The sequence below is a fragment of the Crinia signifera genome, chromosome 1 (assembly GCF_055691185.1).
Source record: "Crinia signifera chromosome 1, ASM5569118v1, whole genome shotgun sequence".
NCBI lineage: Eukaryota > Metazoa > Chordata > Amphibia > Anura > Myobatrachidae > Crinia > Crinia signifera.
The window spans coordinates 405,397,538-405,415,240 of NC_139217.1; the positions used below are offsets into that span (position 1 = coordinate 405,397,538).

General features: G+C 41.6%; 1 protein-coding gene across 12 annotated transcripts in view; it reads right to left on the reverse strand.

Annotated features, from left to right (window-relative positions):
• Positions 1–6,225: 6,225 nt before the first annotated feature.
• Positions 6,226–17,703, reverse strand: part of PPIP5K2 (diphosphoinositol pentakisphosphate kinase 2) — a 70,577-nt gene continuing 59,099 nt past the window's right edge. For 2 of the 12 annotated variants that reach the window (XM_083151714.1, XM_083151709.1), the window contains 6 exons: positions 17,012–17,101; positions 13,919–14,038; positions 13,084–13,146; positions 11,517–11,663; positions 10,540–10,665; positions 6,226–7,971 (listed from right to left, as the gene is read on the reverse strand). In XM_083151714.1, the coding sequence (XP_083007840.1) occupies positions 7,898–7,971; positions 10,540–10,665; positions 11,517–11,663; positions 13,084–13,146; positions 13,919–14,038; positions 17,012–17,101 (620 nt within the window). In that variant the 3' untranslated portion in view covers positions 6,226–7,897. The remainder of the gene's footprint in view (positions 7,972–10,539; positions 10,666–11,516; positions 11,664–13,083; positions 13,147–13,918; positions 14,039–17,011; positions 17,102–17,703) is intronic. The other 10 variants (XM_083151711.1, XM_083151716.1, XM_083151710.1 and 7 more) reach the window with 6 other exon arrangements.

Below are 17,703 nucleotides of genomic sequence, written 5' to 3' on the forward strand. Positions count from 1 at the left end.
GTCGTTTTACCCCAGACACCCAGCAGCAACCTACCCCATTTACCACCCACCCACAGTGCAGTAGTCAAACCCCCTTTTTGGTGTCTACTTTATCTCTCTCCAAGTGACATTTCATCCATGGTGTCTGATGGGGTGAGCTAGTGAAAGCAAGGAGTTTTGCAGCACTATGCAAAGCCATCCACAAAGCCGCTCATCTGCTGGCAATACCAGCAGATGAGCGGCTTCCCCGGCGATGATGCGGCAGCACGCAGCACCGCTGGGCCATACACACTGGGCGGCTTTGAGCTGAAAGACACTCAAACATTGTGTTTTGAGCGGCTTTCAGCTCAAAATCGCCCAGTGCGTATGGGCCTTTAAGTCGACAGTCAAAAGGTCGGCATGAGGTTTTCATGTTTTTTTTTTTTTTTTTGTCCCGAATGTCAACATAGTTGACATGGACATCATGAAAATGTAACACTTCCCCTTGCATGGCTCGCCATGCTTCGGGCACAGTGCCTCCCTACGCTAGTGGATGGAAGGGCATGAAATAATGCCTGTCAAATACTTGCCTACCCTCCCGGAATGGCCAGAAGGTTCCCGAAAATCGATCCCCCCCTACACCGGCCCCCCTTCCCCGCAGATACAAATATCAGAATTTGCGGGTCTGAAAGGGGGCTGGGCTAAAATTATGTGAATGGTGTAAATTTGCATAATTTAATTAACGCCGAATCAGGACGTGTGTCCATCGAGTTCAACCCAGGTTAGCATATGCGATCTGATAACAAAGACAAATTTGAAGAAAACCTTTGCGCTTGTCGCAGCCTATGAAAATTGTACAGTGGTATGAAAACACCAATCATACGAAGACAATATGCAAAGAAGAGATACTGACAATTTCCGGGGCGCTGACAGAGTTCACTCTTTTCCTTAAACTCTTGGTTTTACCCAAAAAAAAAAAAAAGAAAAAGAAAAATACACAATGGTGCAGAACAGTATAAAACACTGGGATGGTTTATCTGATTCTATCCGGGATAGATGGAGGCTGGACTCGTACCCGTTAAGATGGTCTACTTTTTTAGGGTAGACAGATCACACATTCTTAAGGGGCGGTGACGTCACCGGTGGAATTCCAGTGCTTTCATCCAGATGGTATATGAAAACAAGAGATACACAAAATAGTGCAGCACAGTTTTTGACACCAAATACACTTTTTCCAGGATAAAATTGACTAGACTCGTACCCTTTAAGGTGGTCTACTTTCTCAGGGTAGACATATCAAGCATCCTTATTGGGCGGCAATAACACCGTAGAAGCTCAAAACGCATCCAATCAATATGTAGAAGAAAAAAAACTGGTATAGTATAATACCGTTTTTTATTGTACATAAAACATAACATTCAGAGTATAGCACAGCAGACTCTCACCGAGTGTGTTGGTCCACAACACAAGTGCAGACAACAGAGCAGATATTACAAAGTCCAGGCGTCCCCGAAAGCTCACTCAATGCAGGTCTGAAGTGGTCCACTCGAAATTCCTCCTCGCCAACGCGTTTCAAGACCAATAGGTCTCTTTTTCAAGGCATTTTTTTTCTTCTACATATTGATTGGATGCGTTTTGAGCTTCTACGGTGTTATTGCCGCCCAATAAGGATGCTTGATATGTCTACCCTGAGAAAGTAGACCACCTTAAAGGGTACGAGTCTAGTCAATTTTATCCTGGAAAAAGTGTATTTGGTGTCAAAAACTGTGCTGCACTATTTTGTGTATCTCTTGTTTTCATATACCATCTGGATGAAAGCACTGGAATTCCACCGGTGACGTCACCGCCCCTTAAGAATGTGTGATCTGTCTACCCTAAAAAAGTAGACCATCTTAACGGGTACGAGTCCAGCCTCCATCTATCCCGGATAGAATCAGATAAACCACCCCAGTGTTTTATACTGTTCTGCACCATTGTGTATTTTTCTTTTTCTTTTTTTTGGGTAAAACCAAGAGTTTAAGGAAAAGAGTGAACTCTGTCAGCGCCCCGGAAATTGTCAGTATCTCTTCTTAGCATATGCGATCTATTAGCTACATCCCTTATTATATTTTGTGTATTCTTATTTATTTAAAGATAGAGTACGATTGTTGGCTGTACCCCTGGATGTTTTTATCCAATAGATATTTGTCCAACCTTATTTTAAACATATTTATTATGGGTTTGCTAACACCACCTCTCCAGTCACAATTTGACTGCCGTGTCCGTAAAAAAATAAATAAAAAAAATATATATATATATTTCTAAGGGAACAAAATCTTCTTTCCTCTAGTGACTCTAAACACATGCCCACGTGTCCTAGAGTCCTTCCTTAAAGCAGAGGATGCCTGACAGTTTATTATATTGTTGCCTGATATATTCGTACATGTTTAGCACGTCTCCCCTTAAACGTCTCTTTTCTAGCATAAACAATCCCAATTTTTTCAATCTAATACCCTGTTCACACTGCCGCAAAAACCCGGGTTTTTGCCAGGGCAAGCAGGAATTTCCTGCGTCCTGTCTCAGTGTGAAAGGGTCTTTGTGAAATTCCCGGGTGATATGCCCCGGGAATTAGAGACGGGTTTTTCCTGGGTAATACACGGGTGTACAGCACAGACCCGTGTTTTTCACACATGATGCCAAAAAACAAGCTCATTGGGGGATGTAATCATGTGAAAGCCAGCCAATAAAAGCTGTTTAAATTTTAAACAGCCAATCACAGCAATTTGTACAAATTCCCCAACACACAATCAAATTCCACACACTTGTTGGAAGGCAGACCATGGAAAGCAGTGTGAAAGGGGCAGACATGGGAAATTCCCAGGTCTGAGGTGCAGTATGAAGGGGGTCTGTTGAGCTGAGAACGCAGCAGAAGTAGCTTAAATTCTCCAACTCATTTATTAGCTTTGTTGCTCATCTGTGAACTTTATCCTGTTATATTGTATGATGTCCTTTTTATAGTGCAGGTCCCAGAACTGTACGCCGTATTCTAGATGCGGTCTAACCAATGCATTGTAGAGTGGCATAATTACATTTGAGTCCCTACCCCTTCTTATACACACTAGTATCCTGTTGGCCTTAATTGCTGCAACATGACACTGAGCACTGCACCCAAGTTTGTTATCAATTTGTACTACTAGATCCTTTTTCCAGTTCTGATTTACCCAGTGCCACCCCATGGTTATGTCTCCCAAGATGCATAACCTTGTATTTATCCATATCAAACATCTTTGATTGTTCTAATTACTCTGCTCAGTTTGTGTTATCAGCAAAGATGGAAATTTTGCTTTGTATACCCACCCCAATATTGTTATTGTTAAATAAAAGTGACCCTAGCATCGACCCCTGTGGCGGGTGTGGTATACTTCACCGACAGTCTGTATTCCGACAGTCATTACTCAGACGTCGGCATCCTGACTGCACAGCGGGGGGAGCGCAATGAACCCCCCTGCGTGCTCGCTGCGCTCGCCCCCTATTTTATTCTCCCTCTAGAGGGAGCAGTCGGGATTCCGACGTCGGAGGAATGACTGTCGGGGAGCCAGCCGGCACCCCCTCTGGCACTCCACTTAGTACTAGTATTATACTTGACACTGCATGGTTTACCACCATCCCTGTTCTCTATACTGAGGCCAGTTTCTTACCCATCTACAAATTTTTACCCCTAGTCCCAAATCCTACATTCTATTTATTAACCTCTTAACCCTAGAATGTCTGTGTGTGCGTGTACATGTGGTAGGGAATATAGATTGTAAGCTCCACTGGGGCAGGGACTAATGTGAATGTTCAAATATCCTTTGTAAAGCACTGCGGAATATGTATGCACTATATAAGAAACGGTTAATAAATAAATAAATTATGTGGCACCGTCTCAAAAGCATTAGCAAAATCCAGGAAGACCACCTCTACAGCATTTCCATTGTCTAGGTCTGGGGCAGCCAACCCTAGTCCTCGAGAGCTACCAACAGTGCATGTTTTGCAGGTCTCCTCACAGAATCACAAGTGAGCTAATTAGCTCCACCTGTGGATCTTTTAAAATGTGTCAGTGATTAATGAGTGCAGCAGCTAGGTTGTCTGGAAAATGTGAACTTTTGGTAGCTCTCGAGGGCTAGGGTTGGCTACCACTAGTCTAGGTTGTTACGGACTTCCTCATAAAAGGCTAATTTTTTAATAGATTTTTCACAAAGCCATGTTGGTTAATACTGATTATACTATGGAGTTGTAATGTTTTTGGATAACATCCTTTATAAGTCCCTCAAATAATTGACCCACCATTGATGTTAAGCTGACTATAAGTTGCTGGGTCAACCGCTTGATCTGTCTACAATAAGCCTGGTCACTGATGTGACAGTGGCGGAGCATCATTAGGGGAGGGGAGGGGGGGGGGGGGGGGGGGGAACACTTCCCAAAATTATGTAAGTGTTCTAGGGTTGATATAACAAAGCCACATTACCCACTTTGGCTTGAAACTACTACATTTTATATAGGTCTGCTCAGTACCAACATCTGCATATAGGGTGCCTCCCAAATGTTTTTGCTTAGTGTCAGTGCCTAATCTCCAACTACAACCTTGTTGTGTCTGGGAAGTACTATCAGAGGTATCTGGCTGGATTTTGCCCTGGTCCAGCCATACCTGGAATAGCAGGTTGCTCTCCCTTTACATGAGGTGCAAAACCTTCCAAACACAGGCATCAAGGTTAACCATGACCAGGCACAGGTGACAGAAGGTGCCCATACGCGCTCCCGCAGCATCTCATCGTACAGTACAAAAAGTATGTGCTGCACATGTCTTTTAATCACATTGCATGCACAACGCAATGCGATTTAGCACAAAAAGTATCACAGTATCCAATTTGATTTATTGATCTACGCTCAGCCATGGTAGCCTTAAAACTCTTAAAGTGCCTAGTGGACCTGACCACTAGAAGCTTATCTATATGGTTAGAACCAGTTTTGCCTCGACTGAAAACATCCTTGCAAACAGGTAGTACATCAGCGTACACTACTTTTATACTTTTTTTTTGTTTGTTTGTTACACACTATATAGATTTTTCGGAGTTAATACGCACAATATATGCTTATTCTTTTTCGATTATATCATGCATCACCCCTTGTGGGAAAATAGAACTGCATTCTATAATATGAGGCAATGTCACCATTACGGACGCTCCAGACCAGCCTCCATTTATCCACCTATTGCTGTATTCCATCATATGGACTTGGTAAAAGTGTTATGACTTCCTGTATCTTCCACATTGACTAACGATCCTTTGCAGCTATACTTTTTATCTAGGTTCAATTCCTTTAGTGGGGGAACTGTGCTAACTATACCCCTAAGGGGATCACCTACCGATTACAGAAATCCCTATTTAACACTTGTGGACATTGATTCAATTTGGTGGCTCTATAGGAAGAGATGGTCACGGACAGTCATAAATCTGTTTTTGTGTCGAGAGGAGGTGTACCAACTAAAAAACTGTGGATTTAGCAGGTCTTGGGACTTATTTTCAACATGTGAGATTGTGTTCAATCCTTGGTTTAAGCTGGGTACACACATAAAAAGGTCTTTCCTCCAATCTGTCTGGTGGCAACAAAACCTGTCGTTGTATGGAGTAACAAAGTCAACCATATGCTCCCAAACCCTGAAAATCAGATGAAAAAATATTGTTTGGATACATTTGTTAAATAAACTGGCTTTAAACAATTTACCTGCATGACCAGTGGCTGCTTTCAAGCATTTGGGTGCAAATGGTTGACGGTCATTGACAAATTTTTGTTACCTCCAGACAAATTGAACAGAAATCTGTGTGTACCAAGATTCCATACACACTAGGTCATATTTTTAACAATATCGCTCAGAAAGGGGCTTCTGAGCGTCTATTGTGGACACAATATCATTACACATTCATGCTCCTGCGTGGCACTAATGATGAGTGTTATCTACTGAACATGCAGGTCAATTTGGCAATATAGCCGAATGACCTGCATGTTCAATGAGTCCCAGTGACGTCACTGAAAAGATCAACGTATACATGTGACCAGTTCATTTTCTGGCTTTTTGCCTCCAAATTTATTTTTCTTAAGATGTTCTTTATTATCTGTTCAATAAAATGTACTATACATTAATCTATAAATTTGTCCCTGAAGAGGTAGTTTACGCATTACCTCACAGCTAACCAATTTTACCATTTGGCAGTGTATTTTTTCCCCTAAATAACCACTCAAGACACCAGAATAACAAAATAATTTATATTTTGAACATACATGTAGAAGCAAATAAAGAATGTAACTGCTTAAAACATACTTATAAAAAAAACACATAAGAAAAAAAAAGACTTTTTAAAACAAAAATGGACATCCATACCTTCATACAATCAATATATGCTAATAAAATAGTTGTTGGCCTTATCTGTGGAATATGAATATGTATGATTCCCAGATAATCTTCCACATTAATTCAAAGTCCTTAAACATTTTATTTTTTTCCAACTAAGTGGAAATAGAACATCAGAGATAAACAAAACCATGACCTAAACAGTATTGGGCAAAGTGTTTTACCCTATAAACAATATAAGTATTTGGTTATTGCCTAGCTGGTTTTCTGGAAAAGCATGATTTACATATATTGAAAACAGAAACAAACATTGTAACGGGTACATGTTATCTACAATATAAACAGTAAAATTACGGTATGTCTTCAGCACCCCTCAAACTTTTTCCATCTTATCTAAATAAGTGCCTAAATGAACAAGAGGGTAAACTCACCTGTATGTAGTTACAGTATACGTCATTAAATGGGCATGTGTGGATAATTTGTCTTTATTTATCTTGGACATGGATACTTTTTGGAAGCACAGGAAACAGCTATGGTTGCCTGCTACAATACCAAGGAACGTAATCCCTGGATAATATACGCGTATCTCTTAACTATCTGTATTTTTTTATATATTGCATGCAATCACAAATATTGGAATGAACTATAGAATGTATTTTTTTTTTTAAATCTATAAATGGGTGCCTTCAATTATCCTAACAAATCTGCAACCATATACTAATAGACATAGTCCATGCAAATGGAGGTAGCTTAGTAAATTTGAGCCAATGGAATATTTAATACATTGTTTCAAGAGAACCTATTTGAGTCAATTTGGTAATCAGAAGATTATAGCGTACCAGCCAATATATAAGGTGTCTTATTGCAGGTTGTGACTGACCAATTATAGGATGTAATGTAACTTAACAAATAACATCACTGTGTAAACACATTGCTGTTTTTCTTTTTAAAGAGTGTAAACAGGAGATGTCAACAGTAATTCGATATCAATGTAGCATTAGATATGTAGGCTGATTGTCATTAACAAACAAAAGTCAATAAAGAAAACTGGTGTGGAGATATGGGAAATAAAGGCAATGTCACTATAGCAACCAGACTTTTTGTAGCCAGGAGTTCTTCGGTAACAGCACTCTTGTGGCATTACTTGAGCACCGGCTTAATACAAGAGATGGTAAAGCTTGTGCCGTAGCATTGGCAAAAGTAGACTGTTTTGCCAATGTAATAATGTAATCATGTGACTTGTTGCCGAACTAAAATAGTCCTAAAAGAATTAGCAAGAGCAGAACAGTTCTGGTATTGGATACATAAATAGGCAAACAATAAAAAAAATGTTCTTAGCGTTCCATATTTAGTCTCTAATAAGACCGCTTGATAATGGTGTATTTTCAGTTTTAAGCCTTATTGCTGGCCTTCAATTCATCTATTTTGCAAGTATGTACATACAGATACATAGTAAAAAAAATATTTACATTTCTCATATATAGATACAATGTTGCTTAAAACCAACTATTCAGCGATAGTTTTGCTTGCATACAGGATTCTTGCCATGGAAGAGTATTCCCTCCTTTGACCTTAATGTTTTTGTGTCTCATCTTGTGTAACAAGGTCCGTAGCTTCAGAGGTGGTGCTTGTTGGTTTGCTGCTCTCTGAAACAAAACAAATGAAGTGACACCAAATATACAACACAAAAGGTGAAAAGGAGTCCTACAATTTTATATTATACAAATATTAGATTTATGCAAAGTAGTTGACCTGTGATGCACAGATCCTGATCACTTCAAAGTCCTCCTCATTCATGCAAATGGACGAGTGAAGTAGACAACACTACCCAGTGCCTCCACTAGATCACAGAACTGACAAACCACAGCAATGGCAATTTTACTAGGCCCGTGAACTCTATCCAGAACGTAACATTTCAGGTTTAGTTGTCCTTTAAATAGTTCTAGTGCTGTGTAGACACTGTGAAATTCCTTTGAAATTCGACTCAGATTCGATTGCGATGCCATTTTTGATAACTGTGTACACAAGGTGCAATTCAGCCTTATTCTAAAGGTCCACAGCAAACGCACACACGCACCTGGCCATCCATATGATGTCAAATAAAATATGACTCCTTTAGACCAGAAAACCTCCTCCTAGGGTGAAGTTCTGATGATCACGTTCCCATTGACGGTGAAAAGGGGTCAGTATGGGCACCGTAACTGTCTTACAGCTATGCAACAAGCTGTAATGCACTGTATGATCCAACACCTTTCTATCATAGCCAACATTAACTTTTTCAGCCATTTGGGCTACAATAGCTTTTCAGCAAGATTGGATAAAACTAACTAGCCTTCGCTCATTAGGCCCGTTTTGCCAGTTCGCTGGTTGTCCCCAACCCCACCACCCAAGATCTGTACTTTTGGAGATGCTCTAATCCAGTGGTGTCAAACTCATGGCTCTCCAGCTGTTGTGGAACTTCACGTCCTAGCATGCCTTGCCACAGATTTTATATAATGGATTGCTAAAACTGTGGCAGGGTATGCTGGGACGTGTAGTTCCACAACAGCATGAGTTTGACACCACTGGTCTACCATCGAACCATCACATTTTATCCCTGGTCAAAGTCACTCAGATCTGTCCACTTGTCCATTTTTCTTGCTTCCAACACATCAACTTTATGAAATAACTGTTCAACTGCTTCTGAATATATATGTCATCCTGTGACAGATTCCATTGCAATGATAGGTACTTGTTTCCCAGCACGGCCACAATCGCTGGCATCGTGTACCTTAAAGTTAAGGTACACGATGAACGCGATGGACCCGATTTCCTTTGAAATCAGGTCCATTTTGCCGGCAAAGGAAAAATCGCGGGCATCACGTCGGTCGCAGCCATTAACATTGCCCCCGACGCGATGCCCGCGATTTTGCCATAGGCTTCAATGTTAAAATAATTTTTAACATTGAAATCGGGAGCATCGCGTCGGTCTTGTGCCATTATAATGGCACAAGATGAGATTGACTTGATTAAGTCCATCTCACATAGGAAACAATGTGAAATGGGCCAATATGACCCATTTCACATTGTATATGGCCCCGTCGTTACCCCACGGGTAAAAAAAAGGTCCTCCGACCTTTTCATTACCCTACTATCCACGTCGGCGTGGAGTTGAGAATATAAAGTGTAGCGAGCGCAGCGAGCCACCGAGCCCGAAGCGTGGCGAGCCCCGTGAGGGGACGCGTATACCTGTAAAGTAATACGCGTCCGCTCGCCACGCTTTGGGCTCGCTGCGCTCGCCACACTTTATATTCTTAACTCCACGCCGGTGTGGATAGTAGGGGAATGAAAAGGTCGGAGGACGCGCACCGCCGCCCCTCGCGGGCTCGCTGCACTCGCCACGCTTCGGGTTCGCGTCAATCGTGGGGTGGCGTTCAGGGTGTCAAATTGGGGGTGTAGGGAATATTTTACATTGAATCTAATGTAAAAATCGGGTCCCAGGGACCCTATTCACATTTGATTCAATTAAAAATTCGGGTAGGTCGCATCGCATGCGATTTGGATGGAAATCAGGGTGGCCGTGCTAGGAAAAAAGTACCCAATGATTTAATCACAAGTGAAAAATATTTTTAATGTAACCAAATATTGTCCCCTCCCTCAGACCCACTCCACCTGTACTAACCCTGGCCTTTCATCTTATTGCAGAGTGCAGTGGAGCTTGGGGGGACTGATCATCTCTTGCCTGCTGCTGCTTATCTCTCTACACACATAGATGAACGCATTATTGCGCAAACTACAGTATATTATCTACATTACACTTTTGATTGAACCCCAGAGTGGCATTCACATATTGTGGAATGTTTCAGACAGCGATTCTGGCAATCACAGGCTGCTATATTATTGCCAGGGGCTGTACCTGGGAGGAGCAAATCGTTCTTTACATATGTGGAACTGACCACGTCCATTATCAGCCCAAGGGACGTAGCAGATGGCAAAGTTGTATACCGTACAATGGTACAGGTGAGTGGTTAAGCTTCAATTTGGTGCAGTAATGTAGCTTGTACAGACTGTCCCACATGAACTAAGAAGTATTTTGCAGGACACCAGCAAGTGGATGCATCCCATTTCCTCCAAGCGATCATCCAATAACTGATTAAATATTATGCGGTTACCATCAGAAATGTGCTATTTTATCAGTGTTAATAAACCTCATAGCTGTAAAAGAGGTTACATACCCGGAGCAACAGCGTCAGATGAGGAAGTGCTCATACCAGGGAACAATGGCATTGGAAGTATTTTTGTGGGAGAATATGTATTTAATGACACTTTCCTGCCAACGTAGCTATGATATCCAGGTGTAGCTGTCAGGAAATGAAAGAACAAAGTATCTACATTTAGCATTCAGCACAGTACATTATGTTATTTTCTTATTTCATTTACAGTGTCTGTTAGTGACTGATAGAAGTAGGTGCATCTGTTAGTGTTTAACCTTACATGAATATAACAATATACTAGAGATGTGCAGATCCTGATATACCCGGATCGCAAAACGGGATATTATTGCTTATCCGGCTGTCTCATGTTTTGGAACGAAAACATGTGGCAGCTGATAGCCAATAAGTTCCTGTTTTGAGATCCATGTAAATCTGGATCTGCACATCTCTACAATATGCCATAAATAGGGGCAGATGTATTATACCTGGTGAAGTGATAAAGCGGAAGGTGACAATGCACGAGCAAATCAGCACCTAACTCATTTGACTGGATGTAAAAAAATAACAGTTAGGGGCCAGTTGGCCATTGCGTGATCACCAGTATCCCCATGCATAATACATCTGCCACAGGCGGAGAGGAGGGGGGTTTGGGTAGATGTATTAAGCCTTAAGAAAGAGATAAAAGCAAGGTTGATAAATGTCCAGCCAGGCAGCTCCTGTCATGTTACAGGCGGTGTTAAAAAAATGACAGTATCCTGGATGTTTATCATCCTTGCGTTGATCTATTTTTAAGGCTTAATACATCTGCCCCAGGGTTAGGTATTGCGCCCCTTCCTTTGCAGAAAGCGATTGCTAGGGTATATAAAGTACAACATGTTAAAGAGATTACTCCTTAAGAGAACTCCTCTTTTAACTCTATTCCATCTACAGTACAGTATGTGTAGAGTACTACCACCACCACTCATGGATAACAATAAGAATATACATAGCTGTCCTACAGGGAGATGCTGATGGGGTATCCAGAAGAGAGTCATTCGAAGGAGCCGCAATTGCAGACAGGAATTCATCCACCTGCTTTAAAGACAAGGAGTTGTGCAGAGTCTCTAAGGGACATATGGAAGGTACCATGGAGTACAGCTCAAACCCTGAAAGACATACATATATACATGTGTATACATATGAAACATAACAGTACCTGGATAATACACTAGCTAAAAATAAATTAATAAATGGCATAATGTTTTGTTGATGATTAGACGAAGTGTAGCACTAATTAACATTATGGAGGATGAAACCTTGTGACATTTTCCATCTCTGACCGGGGTCCCACATTGCTGTAGTACAGTACTTACCTGGACTACCTACACAAGCCAAGACTACCTTAACATATACTGTTTATGCTGCCGCATGTTGCATACTGTTCAACACAAATTTTTCATTTAAAAAAAATGTGAAACTAATTAGGTCAAGCAAATGTATTCTTTTATATTACAGAGATCAATATAGCATCAATGGCGGTGGCCATGTTTTTGGTTTTCATATTACAGATACCAGTGGCCTTATTGGATAAATGGTGCATGAATCTCTGCAAAGTATTGCAAGACTTTGCACGGGAGATACAGACAGACAGTGCATATCTACATGGCAAGTGGGATCTGAAGTTATTAAATACCCACTGAGTGTTATTAAGTACCCACTGAGTGTTATTAAGTACCCACTGAACTACTAATGCGTAGATTGGAATTTTGCAGGCACTCCCTACTGGATCTCTACATCCACAGTCAAAAAAATATCAGGTCATCATGATGAAATCATGTGACTTATGACGTACATTGTATTAATGTAGGATTCTGTATTCTATGTCTTTTGATAATGTTATAATGTGAGTGTATTGCTGGTCACATAGTCCTTTAAGGGGCTCTGGGTAAACACACACATGCTTTTTATTTTACTTAGACAACTTTTGTTTGACTTTTTTAGATGGTTTTGTCCACTGTAACCTAGGAGTACGAGCTGCTGCATATACAGGTTCCACCTTGCTGTAGGAGGAATCCTGTACTATACTTACCTGGCATTAAGAACCACTGTGTAAGATATTCTTTGTTGCAAGTTTTTTATTTTATTTTTGAGTTTGCCATCTAAATTTTTATAAAATCAATACATTTAGAAAAAAGTTGCACTTCGCCATTAAGCAATTAACATTGTATCACAATGACATCCGAAGAAGATGATTAGTTGGAGTTTTAGCTAATGAGGTGATTTACTAATTCACACCATACAAAACATAACCAGTGTTTAACCACAAAATATTGTTAAACTCAATTTATAGCATTTTTAAATAACTTACACTGCATTTCACAACAAATATGAATGACAAGAAAGGCCTGCTACTTGAGCATGTACAAAAATAAACTAAAAATATAAATTTTTGTGAAATGTGAAAGCCAAGGAGTTTATGATCAATAAAAGAGGGACACGAGACCTGTATCCAATGTTGAAAACCAAATGTGGGGAAAAAAAAAAAAAATGAAGCACGGGGTATCATTTAAAATAAACAAAACATACCATTTGTTGGGTGTCGGGCAAATGAGATAGAAAACCTTTTAACAGCAGAGCTGCGTGTGGCGTCTAAGAAAGAGAAAAAGAGGTACCTGAAATTCATAACAGCTACTAAATAAAAAATAAATAAAAAAAAAGGAAGGAAAGAGGAAGAACGTCTCCCCGCGTGTTGGAGTGTGTTAGAATGCAGCAGCATGCAGTGCACTCCACAGCAAAAGGAATTAACTTGGTTGAAGAGGAAACGTTTTGGATGCCCATTGAGAAACATTTCACAAAGATTTTGAAATTAGGAAAAGGAAAGCTGGCTACTCTGGTTCTAGGGCTTACTCACACCGGTCCGCTGTTTACGCCTGTAAACCACCTTAAAAATAGGATGGACTGTTCGATATGGGCTCGTTCACAAAAATGGCGTTTAAAATATTGAATTGTGGCATTTCCTTTTTCCCCAAGCCTTAATGCATGTTGTAAAATTGTTTCACATCAAAAGCATATACTGTTATCATGGGTTTGTATGCATTGTTCCAGCATGTGTGAGAGTAAGCCCTTAATCCTGACTTGTATATATTTATATATAAAAAAAATAAAAAATAAGATAAATTTAGCAAGTACTTAAAACCGAATTTTCATAAAGCTATAAAATAAAGCTTTCAAAAAAAAAAAAAAAAAAAAGGAAACCTGAACTGGAAAAAAGCCATATTCCATTGTATTTAGTCTGTAATATTACAAAAAAAAATTAAGATTTGTAGCTTAATTTTTTCCCCTTTAATTTAGAGATCTCCGTGCCAACCTCTGATGAGGGCCATGGATTTGGCACATGCATTGCGTGAGTGTATGCACATACCATCTATGCAGCCAGAAGTAGTCAGCTTTTTACGATGAACACGAGCATAGTCCAGTAGGTTAGGTGCACTTGAAGAGGCCCCGAGCACTGTAGTACTAAACAGACCCGCGCAGTGAGACCCTAGTGGGAGTTAGAGAAAATACAGCAACCTAGTGTTCCTCTATTTCACAGAAGTGGTGCATGCAACATGCAATATAACCTAGTGGTCCCATTACAGATAGAACATATAAACATCATTCTCCCAGTGTAAAGCAGCCTGTGCTGTATTGCCCACCATTGAAGAGGTAAAAAAAAAAATAAGTCATAAAACAGAACCAACACCAGAACTACAGTATAACTCTGCTCATACAGTTAAGGAACCATGAAGATTTCAGGGCACCATTAGAAAAAACAACGCATATGCTGAATTTAGGGACTGACTGACTAAAACCAAAAGTAAAGAATGGACACATTGGGATTAAATACTGCAAAGAAAACACCCTCAGATGGCTGATCACCTGCTTTTAGAGACACATTACTCCCCCGCAACAATACCTTCCAGCCAGGCATTTAGTAAGTTACATAGTGGGGTATTCAATCTTGGACTCTATTTCTGCCAGAAGAAATAGCGTCCATCACCTATTCAATTCTGCTGTTTCCGACAGCATTGAAGACAGACTCTGACAAAAGAGACCGGACTTTAAAACAAGTTGGATCTGTTTCGTTAGAAACAGCCATTTTTCAACAAACGGCGGTTGTTTTTGCCAACACGTGACAGCAGGAATATTGAATTCCGGCTGTCGTGTATCAGTCGAGCTGGGCGAAAACAGCCCGGGTTCCGACTGTCGGAATCCGGGATTGATTATCGCCCATTGTGTTACACTGAATTGTTGTAATTAACATTCTAGGATTTAGAGGCCATGTAGTAAGTAAGGCAACTTCATAATTAGCCACAATGATCTTTCTCATGAGTTGCAGCTCATCTTCCATACCCTGTCAGAGACTTAGTCCTTTTAGCATCATAATCCTGAGCCAATGTCAATACATCTGAATACTGAATGGAGCCTTCCAATTTAAGTTTAAGCATTTTCATCTCTGGGTGCGGTATGACGCTCAGACAGTTGGGATTCCGACGGTCATTAGTCATGGACCCCCACAAGGGAGAATAGCCCAATGTTAGCTGGGATCCTGACTGTCAGGCATTTAACCCCTTCAGTGGTGGGGGGCGTTTTCGGGAGCACTCCCCACTGGGCGAGTTTTTTCTGGGGAGCACTCCCTAACAAAAACCCACCACTGTGTCCCTGGGTCTGGGCCGCACCGCTGAACCGTCAATCAGCCGCTGCTCGGCCTGCGGCAACCTAGCTTGTCATAAGCCGGCGCCGCAGGCTGTAATACAAAAGCCATGGTCAGGGTGAGTCATAGACGCTGCGTAGGAGAGGGGGCCGGGCAGCGCTGAAACAAGTTGAGTTCAGCAATGATCTCAGCAGCGCTGCCCGGCACTAAACAATGGGAATCCCGAGAATTTTCCAGGCTTGCCAGTCATTAAGGCATAGCCTGGAAAATTCTCGGGATTACCAGTGCAGGGGTTAAAAGCCGGGATTCTGATGTCGGACGAATGACCATCGGAATCCAGACTGTCAGAACGTCATCCGGTACCCTCATTTATATGGGTGTGGTATATGTGGACGTCGGGGTCCCGACTGGCCGGACTCAGACAGCGGTGCAAGCGCAACAAAGCCTCTTGCAGGCTCGCTGCACTGGCCACGCTGCAGGCACGGTGGCGAGCGATTCTATTCTCCCTCCATGGGGGTCATGGACCCCCACGAGGGAGAATAGCCGGTGGCCGTCGGGACCCCGAGTGTCGGGGTAATGACTGTCGGGATCCCGACTGCCGGAAAACTGTCCAGCACCCATTTATATGTAGTGAATATTTATAGAAAATACCTTTTTATACTTTTAAAAAGGGGGGGGTAGAATTGTTAGCATTGTGTGAGCGACTGAGATGCCCTAAATTGTGGGTTGCGAGTTCTGCAAGGACAACAGCGCTTGCCCCTGTATTGGAAGAATGCATGCTCAGTGATATTTGGATGCACCTAGTTCAGTGCTGAGGTATTCCAAAGCATTGTGCCTATGGTGCTCAGAGACAGAAAATGGAGTAGTTAATGATAACGATAGCTGGAAAGCTAGAATAGGATATGGGAAAGCCACAAGGGACACAACCAGGGCAACAGTTTCTGCCCACACATGTACGCGGAGAGAGGATTCACTGCATGAGGGGGGGAGCTGCTATACACAGGCATCCTCATGTCTTAACATGTCTTTCAGCATGACTGAGGATTAGCAGCATTGTACATAGGATTCTAGAGAACACAATGGTAAAGTCATGTATTGTATTTCATTTATCCTACTATTATACAAGCTACAGCAACACTTCTCAAACTGTCTCACAACTGTCTCCTGCTTTCACATTCTCCAAGAGAACAAACCTGAGGACTGGCTGCCGCCTTGTATGGACTTTTCGATTTCAATCACATAAATGCTGACATAAGTTTATAGTGTTAACATAAAATACCACTATAAAATGTACTACTTTATGTAAGCTACTGCTTGTACTAATGATCTTACTGTATGTAAGCTACTACAATCAGAAGCAATAGGAAAATGTTTAGGATAGTTCAGTCTTCTGGGGAAGGCAAGTTTAACCCCTTCACTGGTAATCCCAGAAATTTTCCGGACTCTGCGCCAGTGCTAACACTGGCATTCCTTGAAAATTTCCGGTATTGCCATTGCCTCCCCCTCCTTGCGCCGGGTAGCACGAAGATCAGTGACCTTAGCTTCAGCCGCTGCCTGGCCCCTTCGTCCAGCCGCACACAGCTGGGGTTTCCAGGCGCAGGGCCAGGCAGCAGCTGATCTAAAGCACAGCAGCACTGCCCGGCCCCGGACACTCAGCGGTGGGTTATTTTTCAGGGAGTGCTGTAAAAAGAAAACCTGCCCTGTGGGGAGCGCTCCCTAAAAACAACCTCACCAGTGAAGGGGTTAAGTGCACATAAGAATGGGTTGAGAAGGCACAACTACTCTACTGCAGGCAGGATGGAATACCACTAGATTCCTTACCTCGTAGTAGAGAGCTCCAATAGTGACTTCTGGTTTTACACTTCCCAGAATGTGAATACTTCCGGGTTTCTTTTTTCTGTGCGTGTGGGTCTGCAGGGAGACACATTCATGCGTGACCAGCTGCATGGGAAGGTGCAAGTTTGACAGGGAAATCACTGCGGAATCTATATACTGGCATTGGAACATCCTGAGTATAAGAGGAATGTGTGCAAGATCTAACCAAAGAGTGAGTGCATGGGTGGTGTAATGGCTAGCACTATTTCCTCACACCACTGAGGTCATGGGTTCGCACCATGGACCTAACAGTGCAGAATTTATATATTATCCTGGTGTTTTAGTGGGTTTACTCTGGGTACCTCCCCCAATCCAAAATTATACTGGTAGGCTAATTGGCTCCTAACAAGTTTAGCCATAGAGTGAATGTGTGTGTGTGTGTGTGTGTACATTTGGTAGGGAATATAGATTGTAAGCTCCACTGGGGCAGGGACAGATATTCATGTTCAAATGTTCTTTGTAAAGCGCTGCTTAATAAATAAAAATAGTCATGCACTAGCAATTTTAGTAACTACTTTGAATATTTAAAAAATGCATGGACTAGGAACTACTAGAGGCAATACTGAAGCATTCTGCAAAAAGTTCCCATTATATGACGATTGGCACAAAATGGCTGCCTCCATTAGGTGTAGGTGTTA